Source organism: Sardina pilchardus, chromosome 2 (assembly GCF_963854185.1).
Source record: "Sardina pilchardus chromosome 2, fSarPil1.1, whole genome shotgun sequence".
Lineage (NCBI taxonomy): Eukaryota > Metazoa > Chordata > Actinopteri > Clupeiformes > Clupeidae > Sardina > Sardina pilchardus.
The window spans coordinates 3,019,817-3,031,756 of record NC_084995.1 but is presented as its reverse complement, the minus strand read 5'-3'; the positions used below and the strand labels follow the sequence as shown (position 1 = coordinate 3,031,756).

Below are 11,940 nucleotides of genomic sequence, written 5' to 3'. Positions count from 1 at the left end.
TGAGGTAGTCTGAACGCTTGTTTTTGTCAACCTGACATTTGTTGCGGAAGTAGAGCAGTAGAGGAGAATGGGGTCGAATGTGTTCAAACTGAGCGCTGAGGTCGTATCGGACTGTAATTGTTTTCATCTGACAAGCAAAGCAGAGGCAGATTTTGCATTTCCATATGAAGGCACAATTGATTTTCCAATTTGAAACTGCTGGACAATGCAGTTTGCTTGTATAGTTTTATAATTATGAAGTGTAAAATAACAAAAATAATTAAGTGAAAATCCAAAGGTTTTAACAGTTTAGTGCAGTAACATACACAAGCAATGTCAACCTTTGCCTGTAGAAAAGTGGGGAATCCTTTGGCGGCTGGCTAAGGGTATGAGGCATGATTTCTGCTTGAGGAGCTGCGAGCGGTGGCCGTGGCACCTCGCAGTATTTATGGCTGGAGAGAGCCATCGTTCCTGGGGCTGCAGCGGGGCCGGCGCACGAGAGGTGGCAGAGGAAACACCTGAAGACTAATGTCTCTGTTCGGCCGATCAATACGCGCCTCATGCCTCCTCTCTGGGCCACACTCTTGTTAAAAACACATTTGTTAATTCTGACAATTTAATTGGCCTGCTCGGGCTGGCTCTGTGCTTGATACAAACGAGGGCACTGAGTCCGGTGGAAAAGGGGAAGCGGGACTTGAAAGTGTAATGCAAGCCTGGTTTTATTTACATTTGAATGCTGAATGAGTTGAATGAATGAGCAGGCTAAGTTAGTGTGATGTGTACACCCTGGATATACCTTATGGAGAGCTAAGGCCCGTGCATGGACACTAATGGAGGACACACTTTGCCCCTTCGGCCTCCTTGAAACGGAACACATTTGGATTTGGATTTGTTTGATATAATCTAAAATCAATCTGTTCTTCATTTTATTTTGTAAATTAAAAGTGCCCCATTAATATTGATAATTATAAAGAGCAACAAATATATTATGAATATTTTTATTTATTATTATTATTATTGTTATTATTATTATTATTATTATTATGATCATATAGTGACCATGCATCTTTATTTGCTTTTTTAGCCATTCTTGTGTCAAGTCTCCTGTCCACTTGCTGGTGTGAATGCTTTGGCATGTGGTATATATTAGGGAGCTGGTAGTAATTTCACTGCAGCTAACTACAAATCCTCCGGGGAGACTTAATTACAGGAAGACCATTCTAAATATCAGTGAGCTGCATACTTTCCATGACAAGAGTTTTTCTTCTTTCTTGCTCTACTCCTGAGCAGAGAGTAGGGGTGATGGGGGCTGGGCTGGTGTGTGTCTCCCTCAGATGCAAATGGCCATCCCCTCAGGTGAGACTGTGTGCTGGAGAGCAGAGAGGTCAGCAGGTCCATGTCCACTGCAGTGCACTGGGCCCGGGCAGCACTGAAGCCCTACTGAGCGAGTTCTTCTGAAGGGGCCCTGTTAGGAGCAGGCCCTGTCACCTTTTCTGTTTATATAGATGAAGGATTGCCTGGGCGTCACCACCAGAGCAGTTTCAGCAGAGTGTTGCCCTGCACCACTGGGGAATGCAGTGCTCTGTAAATGTTTGCAGATTACCATTTTTCTTAAATAATCTATTCTGAACCTCAAGTCATGTACAGTTGAAATCAAAACGGAGGAAAAGAACTTTGGGCGCCTTGCACATTGTTGTGATATGTTTGGCATGTGTTCCTGGATATTGGTTTGGCCAGAAATATTTCATTTAATCTAAATTTGTTTTGATATATTAAAAAGGCATAAGCAGTAGAGATTTTAACAGTAGTTTAGGCATGTTTGCATATTGGACTGGAATCTATCAAACGCATGAAAATCGTGCTTTTCTGGAGAGAATGGCACATCAAGCTGAGTTTTGTTTTGTTTTTCAGTCTAAATGAAAGGATTGGATTCGGAATATTGAATTAGTTGCAGTTAAGTAACATAGACTAAAGACACCCAGCACAGCGTCTGCGTATCCCTGTGTGTTATTCCATCATATGTTATATATCAAATAAGATGTGAAAGAATTGTAAACGTAGCCGTTTTTGTTTGCACTAACCGGAATATTCCCATGGGTTGTTTTATTGTCTCCGTTGTCAATGACCTGTAATCTTATAGCCTACTTACTTCAACAGTATGCCCATAGCCTACTTTTATGTCGAGGACACGTTTTAATTGAAAACAATATAGTCAGTAAGATAAAGTTATTACAGTGTTCAATTGCTTGCATGGAATGAAATTGAATCACTCACTCATCCAACTATTATAAAATACGGCTACTTAAACAGCTTCACAGCTGAGCGATGCGAAAATCACCACAAACATGGAACGATCACAAACTATACGGCTCGGCGTCAATATGTTCCCTTACAACAAACCATAAACAGTAGGCAACGTCTGAACTGACTTTATAGATATGATTGAATGACAAGTGATATTAAATGAATGTTAACCTTCACCATTTATTTCTGACGGTCCTGCTCTCACCTTCAGCAGCTCCTGAAGAAGACATCCTCAAAGGCAAACAGTCAATCAGAAGTCAAGCGCTGGGGAATCAGAACTCGGAGAGCGAGATACTGCTGGATGGTGACGATGACACGCTGTCATCTCTGGAGGAGAAGGAGTTGGAGAACCTCACAGGTAAAACACTGTGTTGTCGTTTGGATAGTGGACTAGTGCTTTCTGCGCACGGACGCAAGCTTAAGAGCATGGCTTTAGCAAGGCGCGATACTTTAGCAAGGCGCACGGAGCACGGGGGCTCGGACTGTTACGGGGGGGGGGGGGGGGGGGGGGGGGTCACTTCCCAGGCGCCTACCATTAACTCTGACAAGCCTCTCTCATTAGCGTCTTGTGATCGCTTTAGCTCTGCCTTTTCGCCTTGACTCATGGAAGGAAGCAAGATGAGACGGTGTGTGTTTGGGGGTGGGGGATCTTCATTTGGCAGCATGAGCAACCACCAATTTTCCATCATGCAAGCTACAACGAATGAGGCCTATGAGAAGGTTGCATAAATATGTGTGTGTGTGTGTGTATATCAGGCTTCCATACATAAAACGGTACAACTAAACTTTAAAATATGAAATATAATCATATAAAATATAGTCATAATTAACAGTCTGATTTTGCCCTGCAAAGTCAAATTGCTCAGTCCTTAGAAGGTCGTGTTTAAATTCCCTGACAATTTTCATTTTGATGGCATGAAGTTCCTATCTGCATAGCTTTGCTAGTTACATTAACTCCATTGTGAAACAACTTTTTGAACGTCAGGGTGTAGGACAGTTTAGTGCCAGATATATGAATATCATGAACAGGCACAATAACCATTTTTGTTAGGCGGCCTGCTGATAATGTCAGTTGTCGTGTATAGTCCGTTATTTCTCATATATGATATCAATAACACGACAGGTATTTTGTCAAATGAATTAACGATTTCAAGATTAAAAGATGGCCCTCTGCGTTCCAGTAAACAATTAATTTTCCATTTTTTTTATTTGTGCTTTATCGGACATTTTTTTGTGCACGATGGATGCCCAGTAACTATAGCTGTAATGTTAATCGGATTGTAGCCTACCGTTATCTATCCCACCCCTTCTCCCTTCTGCTTAGAAATATCTTGTGCTCTAGCCTGCATAACGGGGTTGTATCGGAAGAAATTATCAAACAGCCGTGGAGGATGAAAAGAGGATTAAATGACGGCCATGTTAATAAATTGACATGGTTCTAAAATGAAGTGAAATTTGTCAGGGGAGGGGGATACCATGCCACCCGCCATGGCAGCTGCCTCATCCAGGTGTAATTGAATGTCTGCGGGAAACGATTGGTTAAAAAACTGTTATTCCTCCCCAGTATTACATACTAATGCTCCGAGGGCATACGAGACTGGCAAATGAACATCTCTGTTTATGCCATGTGTTTTTGAAGGAAGGGTGCTTGGGGAAATCAAACGGGGCTCAGCGTTTTCACTTCACACGCACATCTGCAAATACAATGCGCTGCACATGGGGAAAGAGCGCCGGCCAAAGCCCGCGAGAAATTCCCCCGAGCGACCCTCGCATTGTCATCTTAGAATAAATTAAGATTGATGAGAGATTAAACACGGCTCACCATCCCCCAATCAATAGACATTGACTGACAATACATTTGATTTTATTCTGCAAACCTGCTTGGAGTAAGCTGTAGGTCTGTAGCTGTCGAGTGGCCGTGACGGGTGTTCTGAGAGGGGCCTCTAATTGCCAACGCATTTGAGCAGTCTATTCTTGAGAAGGTGTTGGACGAATATACAGCCCATAAATTTAAAAATGTTCGCAGCAGACATATAGGCCTAGTAATTAGCCTGCATTATTAGCGTAGATACGCTAATAAATTAGCTTCACATATTGCCTATTCGTCTGTTTCCAATATGCAGAGCCTTGTATTTGGTTGAATATAGGCCTATATAAAATATCCCAATTCAATGGTTTGATATGTCCTAGTTTGTGATTCTTGTTGCACAGCTGACGTTAGGTCAGTTGTTCAAGCGGAGTCCATTAGAAAGTCAATACGGGTTCATGTTGAGTTTATATGTTTTGTTAAACACACTGCAGTTCTTTGAAATGTTCGTTTAGTTAAGGGGGTGTGGGGGCAGGTGTGTGAGCGCATGCTTCTCTCCGTGTGTGCGTGTGTGTGTGTGTGTGTGTGTGTGTGTGTGTGTGTGTGAAGCATTCGTGTCTGATCGGAGCTTTCACTTGCAGGCCCCGTGAACCTGAGCACCGGGGCTCAGCTGGTCGCGCCTGCCGTTGTGGTGAAGGGAACCCTGTCCATCACTGCCTCGGAAGTGTACTTTGAGGTGGATGAGGAAGAGCCGAGCTTTAAGAAAATCGATCCCAAGGTAAGAGAGGGTACCTAACCCATTGATCCAAAACACCACCGAATACCGCATGGGAAGAGTTTTTAAAACGTCACTCAAATAAGTGTTGCACCTTCAAAGCAATAAAATAACTTTATGAAAACGGGGCAGACAAATGTCTTAATGCGGCAGAAAGTGGTGGTTGTCATGTCCCAATTGCTCTTTTTAAGGCCCGTGATTTTTTCTTTTGCTAGAATAGCCTATTTCTGGCGTGGTTGTTCCCAATTTTGAAAGCGCAGTAAAATGAACACATAGGAAGAAATAGGGTGTAAAAAGTAGCACAGGTGGTGGTGAGAGGGTTTGTTCCATATTCTGAGGGCCATAACTTCAGCTGTTTCACTTCAGTTGTTGATGATTCATAACCTCTGATTACTGATAATCGTCTGGCAGCATCAGGCCCTCATCTATCGCATAACATTTTGCATCGATTCCTCATAATAAGGTGATGTTGCGGAAATCACCTCTGTGTTTTAAGAAGCACATATTATGCCATTCCTGTTGTTTATTCCGTTACTTTTTTTAGCATAGACTAGAGGACAGAGTCTAGGGTATCGATGTAAGATAGGCAGGTCTAGGCTTTGACAAAACGGATAGGCTAATATGACTCGGTTCTCTTTGCCCTTTGAATTCAGCAAAGCTGCAACAACTGACATTTGTGTATATTGAAACAAGCTTTTGTGATTGGGGAGGAATTTGTGTGTATTTCCCGAATATGACCCTAATATTAGGTCAATGTTGGCCTACCACTACCACTCCTACCACGTTTAGCAGACTAATAAACATAATAACTGAGCGAATATTGGGCAGACGCTTTTAAATGGCTATTTCTAAGAGGCCTATGTAAAATATTGCATTTACAATTGTAGGCTGACTTTTAAAACGTCTGGCTATTAAAACTACATGTGTTATCAGTTTGACGTGTAGTTGTCTACGTCATCAAATATTGATACAATTATCCCATTTTGAATTCCTAGTGGAATATAGGGTAAACAGATTTTTTATTTTATTTAGTCGGCAAAAAATGAAGTGATAAACGGTGAAAATTGCAGTCATACTCTAGGCTATAATGTAGCCTAACGCTAACATGTCTTTTGGGATATGAACACTTGTCGGTTAATCTAGTTAATTTTGGGTAGGCCTACTAGCAGAACTGATAGGCCTAATGAAATTATTCTTTACAAAAATAAAGCAACATTTTGTTTGCAGTGCATTGTTAACCCTCTGAAATGATGTCTCCTAAATTTACCTGTAATGAACACATTTTAACTTAATCACAACTATAATGCCTTTATACCATCACCCACAACTTGTAGAAAACTCCACGCAAAAGCTGGTCTAATGCGACGTTTTATAGGCCTAAGTTTTAGTATTAGCCCACATTTCTCTAAAGGTGAAAAGAGTAAAAAATAGATGTTAATTGTAGATTAATTCTGAAGACGCATAATATGTAAAGTGAAACAAAGCCAAGTTCCAATTCTCTTTCAACTTTTGTTTTGACTTTATTAACATTTCAATTTAAAGTCGCATCATGGAAAAAGTTGAACTTGGCACGCTACAGTTTTATCATTTTGCAATTAAAGATTTTGTGCATATATTTAAATTAAAAATCTTCACTTTGTGAAAACATTTAAAACAACGAACATGAAATTATTACATTTAGCTTAAAATGTACCTTCATTTTTTTTTTCTCTGACAATGTCCCAATGCATCTTTATGAAAGTCTTCTCGTGTGTGTTTTACTTTCGTTTCCCGCATAGTCTGACACTGCTCGGAGAAGCGCAAGGCCATTTTCTCCACATTTAAGTGTTGCAATCTCTTACGGTCCCACATATGAGAAACAAAGTGTTCACTTTAGACTACAATTTGTCCAAACTTTTCGCATTGGTCAGGATTTCTCTCGCAAGTCTCCATGTCTGTTTAGCTGCTGCTTCGAGGGCTGAATGAGGCTTCCCCTGAAAAAGGTCCAAATTTGGTAAGAAGTAATGGGGGCATCGGCGGCACTGCAAACAAGAGATGAGCTGTAGCAGAATGCCGTTTAGTCGGTCCCCGAGGCAGGACTCGTCCCAGTCGGTTTCCCGTGGGTGCTTCTCGCACTCATAGAGCAGCAGGGTCTTCATGTGATAGTTGTTAAGGGGCATGCCTGGCAGCTCCAGGTGTCGGTCGCGCAGAGTCTTTAAAACGGATAGACACTTCTTCCTGCAGCCCGACATCAGGAGTCTATTCTCGGCCTCACTGAACTGCAAGACCCAGGCGTCGCTCTCTGCTGAACTCTGTTTACCAGTTAAGGAGTAGCACTCCTTGGAGAGAAGGTTGAATCCCTCAGCTTTCACTTCAGCGACCCTGTTGGGACCTGGCCACGGGATGTGAGGCATGGGCCACTGTGCAGCACTTCTAGGCCAGATACCCGTACACTTAAAAGCTGGCGTGATCTGCACAACATACCTCTCTCTGATGCGCAGTTTAACCTCGCTGGTGTCAGCCACCATCTTGACCACGTCACGGTAACTGCATTTATCCACGGCCTGTGCCACAAGAGTCTGAAACCGAGAGCGGATCTTACGGGCCGAGAGGTAGCCAGAGGCAGTGATGAACTCGACCCAAAGTGACATGCTTCTCTTGCGGCCGTCACTGAGCTTCAAGACTGCACAGCCAGGCAGGGATCCGTCATCCACGAAGTTGAAGACGCCCATCTGGTTCAGGTAAAGCACCACCTCGAATTCGTTAGGTGCAATGACTTCCATGCCCTCGTAGCGCGCATCAATTTCGCTAAGAGAGCTTATGAAGCGAGGCTCCTGGACTTCCACCTCCTTTAGGACGTCCGATACAACCTTGCATACCTCCCGAATAGTTTTGGCAATCGCTGCTTTGCGCGTCTGACATCGTTCGTTGTAGTATTTGTTGAGCTGGTAAACCAGCTTAGCCTGCGTCGCAATCATGTTTGGGCAAAGGTCCGGGCTATACACCGGAGTTTCGCAGTACGCTGACGGATCCAATGCTTACCGGTTAAGCCAGAGGCAGGGCGCTTCTGAGCAAAGGAAAAAATAATAGTGAAGTTTGCGCGCTCAGCGGATGGACGTCAGTTTCGAGAGGAAGCGGATAGAGATGCAACGCAATGTCAAACCACTTGTCTAAAGTGAAGTTCACGGCGCAGAGAGTGCTGAGAGGCAGGTCCGTCTCAGGTTGTGCACACGCTATAATATGAACCACTGGTTGTGATCACTCATGTCTCTTTACTCCTTTTTGCTGTGAAACCTGAACGTTTCCTCTGCGTGTGGATGTCCAGACTCAACCGAGAGCACTAGACCTGTTTAGTTTATGAATGGTCCCCTTGCAAGAGTGAAAGGGGTCGGGCTTCCCATCTTGCAATCAACGGCTGAGCTGTCATGGCGAACAACCAATCACAATCTCAGCCGACAGGCGGTTGTGGGCTGGTGAGATTCTCTCCTCTAGAACATCTCGAGAAGCCGCGAAGCATCCAGGTTAGAATAAACAATTCGTATTTGCAACAAATTTAAGGACTTTCAACCTGCGAACCTATAACGTGAGATATGGTCATGGTCTTTGGTTAATTTGTTTGTATTCCATTTGCTTGAGCTACCGGGTCACAGATTGAGCATTTGCAAGATAATTTTGTCAATTGATCTTAGAATATCTCATTAACGTCCTTTTCATTAGGCTATGTCCTGAATATTAATATTATTAACACATTTCTTTCTGTCTTCGTTTATCTCGTGCGGTGAATGCACCAATGGTCCAATGGATCCACAGTAAAATACTCGTTGTACATTAATAGCCGTCCTTGTATTTGTGGAAATTTGTTTATGTTTGATAAGTTGTATGTTTATTTGATATATTTTGTATAGATGATATTTAAAAAAAAAACAAATAAAAAAATATGTCTGGAAGATTTTGAACATAAGCAAGTACATATCCAACATATGGCATGTCCCGCTTAGTCATGTGATTTACATATTAATGGAATCATTCATGTTGTTGGGTCACATCCTGCACACATCTTCGACATAGTATCACTTAAGTGCCGTATCTATTATATTATCGTATAGATGTTGAACAGGCCCGCTTGTTGTATCATGTCGCTGCAGTTAAACGGATGTTTAAACTGAAGTCCTTCATGTAAATATTTAATGATCGGAAGGCGTACTTGTACAACTGAATGACAATTGAATTTGGGAAAAGTGTCAACGCACGAAGTTCTGAAATGCGTCGACCAGCATTCAGGGAAGAAGAGGGAAAACGTGCATACAGAGTGAGACGAGGCTGTCAGATGCTTTGCTGGTGCTTTAATGTCTGTATAGGTTTACAAGCTATTCTCGTCTTCCTGATTTGTAAAAACTAAGTTAGCTCACCAAGTCTATAATGCAAAAAAACGTTTCATACCAAAATGATTTATTTTGTATTATTTGTCTTCTATTTTAAGAATAGTGTTTCTTTTGCTATGCTCAGTCATGAGAATGTAATGACACGTTAAATATGAAATATGAAATCTACTTAAATAAAAAAAATCTACTTTAGTAAATATAAGCATTAGCGCATAATTGACGTTTAAAACGGAGGTTAATGTTCATGAAACACTTGATTTCCACAAGCACGGCTAAGAGACTGTTCGTGTTTCAGGCCGTAATCATGTTTCATTCCTTCACTCCTAAATATTGTGTTGCAAATTGATATTACTTTGATCAGGACCTTGTTGGAGTTTTTCCCCGAGTGTTTTTTTTATAAACATTTTTTAATTATTATTTTTTATTATAGTTATTATTATGACCATCCTTTTGGGCATTAACGCGTGTCTGATGAATAATGTAGCGCACCGGTTCCGTGGGGTTGTAATTGAAGCACCCTTATCACCCCGCGCTTCATGTTCGATGACTTAAGCACCTATCACCGTCTCCCTCAAGGGCTCTCCATCGTGCGAAGTGCAAAAACACAACAGCCGGACTCAAACCCTGTTGTGTAGCGACACGACTGGAAACACCTAAAGCTTCATGCACGAAACCCCATTGAGTTATGGAGGCAAGCTATTGATCTGTGGTATTCTCAAACTGCAGCATAGTTATATGCAGAGTTTGTTAAAGTATTTGTTCATATGAGAGTATTTTACAGTTTATTTTATTCTATGTATTATTTATTTATTTATTTATTTATTTTTATCAAACGCGTAAAGCAGAAATCACCAGTTGCCAACTCTAACATGATTAAGTCCACCCTGTATTATGACTGCACCTGTGCATCTTTTCAAGACCCTTTTTAAAGTGCTAGGTTATTATTTTTAAAGAAAAATCTGACCATTAACTACATGTACGGCTAACATGAAAAGTGTTCAAATATCTGAATTTGTTTGCTTTCTTAGTTTATACTGTGAGCATGGCCTTCATGGAAATATTGTAATATGCCCTACATTAAGTGATTTGGAAGAAATATATTGAGATAGTTTGAAACATTTTGCCATCTTCACTCTCATAGAGTTGATTGAAGTGGCCTTGTAGCGGTCAGTGTTGTGTCCAGGGTGAGGTGAGCTGCAGTGGGCTGCTGCTGAGGGCTGCTGTGTGACCACTCAGTCCACTCTCTCCAGCACACCAGCCTCGGCACTAGCCTCTCTGACTGAAGGGAAAGTCACAGGTCTGTCTGCACAGACGTTGCTGTTTAGCCAACCCACTCAGCCTGTTTTGTGGATTGGGAATTTGGTTGAGAGCTTATATTTTACGTTAACATTTTATGGGGAATGTGTAAATGAATTGACCTTTCTGTTGTTAACTTGAAGGACAAACACTGTCCCGCTTCAGTGTTAAATGTATGGCATTTCATTGACTAAATCTGTTGTCCACACATTCATCGAACAGGACTATAAGTCCTATAGGTGCTATAAGGGTTTGTTAAAAAAAACAGTAACTCATCTTTTCTTGTAATGAAAATAGACTAATTACAAATTACTAAGATCCATCTGATGCATGTTTCATGTAGAGATTTGATTTATTACAAAGATTTTTGAAAAAGCACAAGTGTTGTGATTTTGCATTCTTTTCCCCTGAATCACACTATAGTGAGAGCAGTCATACGCAAACAGTTACTGCTCCCCTTCTCCTTGCCCTCAGCACTTTTGATTTGAATGGGAGGCTGGTTAATATCACAATATGGGAACCTGAAAGATTAATACCCGCTCTTAATTCTGAAAATATCCTACATGTAGGGAGGCACGCTAACTACTGCACTACGTGATGTATGGTCATGGTAAAAATGAGCATGTGAGAGCCATTTCACATACTTTACATCTCACCACAAGGTCATTGTGCTCATATCTGGACTGTGTGTGTGTGTGTGTGTGTGTGTGTGTGTGTGTGTGTGTGTGTGTGTGTGTGTGTGTGTGTGTGTGTGTGTGTGTGTGTGTGTGTGTGTGTGTGTGTGTGTGTGCTTTATATCTTTATACAGTCTACGGTCTGTATGTATTGGTTATACCTGGTTGAGATTTCTGCATCACACTCTCTCAACATACATATTTTTGTAGATATAATTTTTCATAAATTTGATCATAATCAAGCAAATAAGACGGAGATAGTGCCAGAGCAGGGATCCATAGCTGTAATTCTGAAAAGAAAGAAATGTATTCCAAGAAAACACACATATGTCGTAAACTACTAGTTCCGCAGACACATTGCCCCTTGACCTGACATGTCATCTCTGTATCTAAACAAAATCTCACTCATCTTTTGTTTTTCATCTGGAAAAAAGTTTTTCTGAGTGCTGCCATACACTTTTTATACACACAGTATTTGTTTCCAATATGTAGCAAGAATAACCCCTGGGTGAGACACTGGCCCCCTCAGATCCTGTCTGTGAGTGTACATTATAGCCAGCAGGTTCACATGTAAGCACTGGGCGAATAGTCCCTTAGACATCCAGGCCTTTACGTGTTTGGTTTGAGACTGCGATATGGACATCACTGCATGTTTTGACTGCCATCATTTCAATTCTACGACTTAAATGTGAAGATGAAAACATTTTTATGGACTTTTGTCACTTTACAACATGGGTCTATACA

General features: G+C 41.5%; 2 protein-coding genes across 6 annotated transcripts in view; one reads left to right on the top strand and one right to left on the bottom strand.

Moving 5' to 3' along the window:
- The window catches only part of lrba (LPS-responsive vesicle trafficking, beach and anchor containing), a 193,282-nt gene that overhangs the window by 106,270 nt on the left and 75,072 nt on the right, over positions 1-11,940 (top strand). For 4 of the 5 annotated variants that reach the window (XM_062516552.1, XM_062516559.1, XM_062516538.1 and 1 more), the window contains exons 38-39: positions 2,495-2,641; positions 4,732-4,868. In XM_062516552.1, the coding sequence (XP_062372536.1) occupies positions 2,495-2,641; positions 4,732-4,868 (284 nt within the window). The remainder of the gene's footprint in view (positions 1-2,494; positions 2,642-4,731; positions 4,869-11,940) is intronic. The other variant, XM_062516545.1, reaches the window with a different exon arrangement.
- Positions 6,379-8,150, bottom strand: mab21l2 (mab-21-like 2). The gene has a single exon (XM_062553324.1). The coding sequence runs from the start codon at positions 7,820-7,822 to the stop codon at positions 6,743-6,745; it is 1,080 nt and encodes a 359-aa protein (XP_062409308.1). The 5' UTR covers positions 7,823-8,150; the 3' UTR covers positions 6,379-6,742.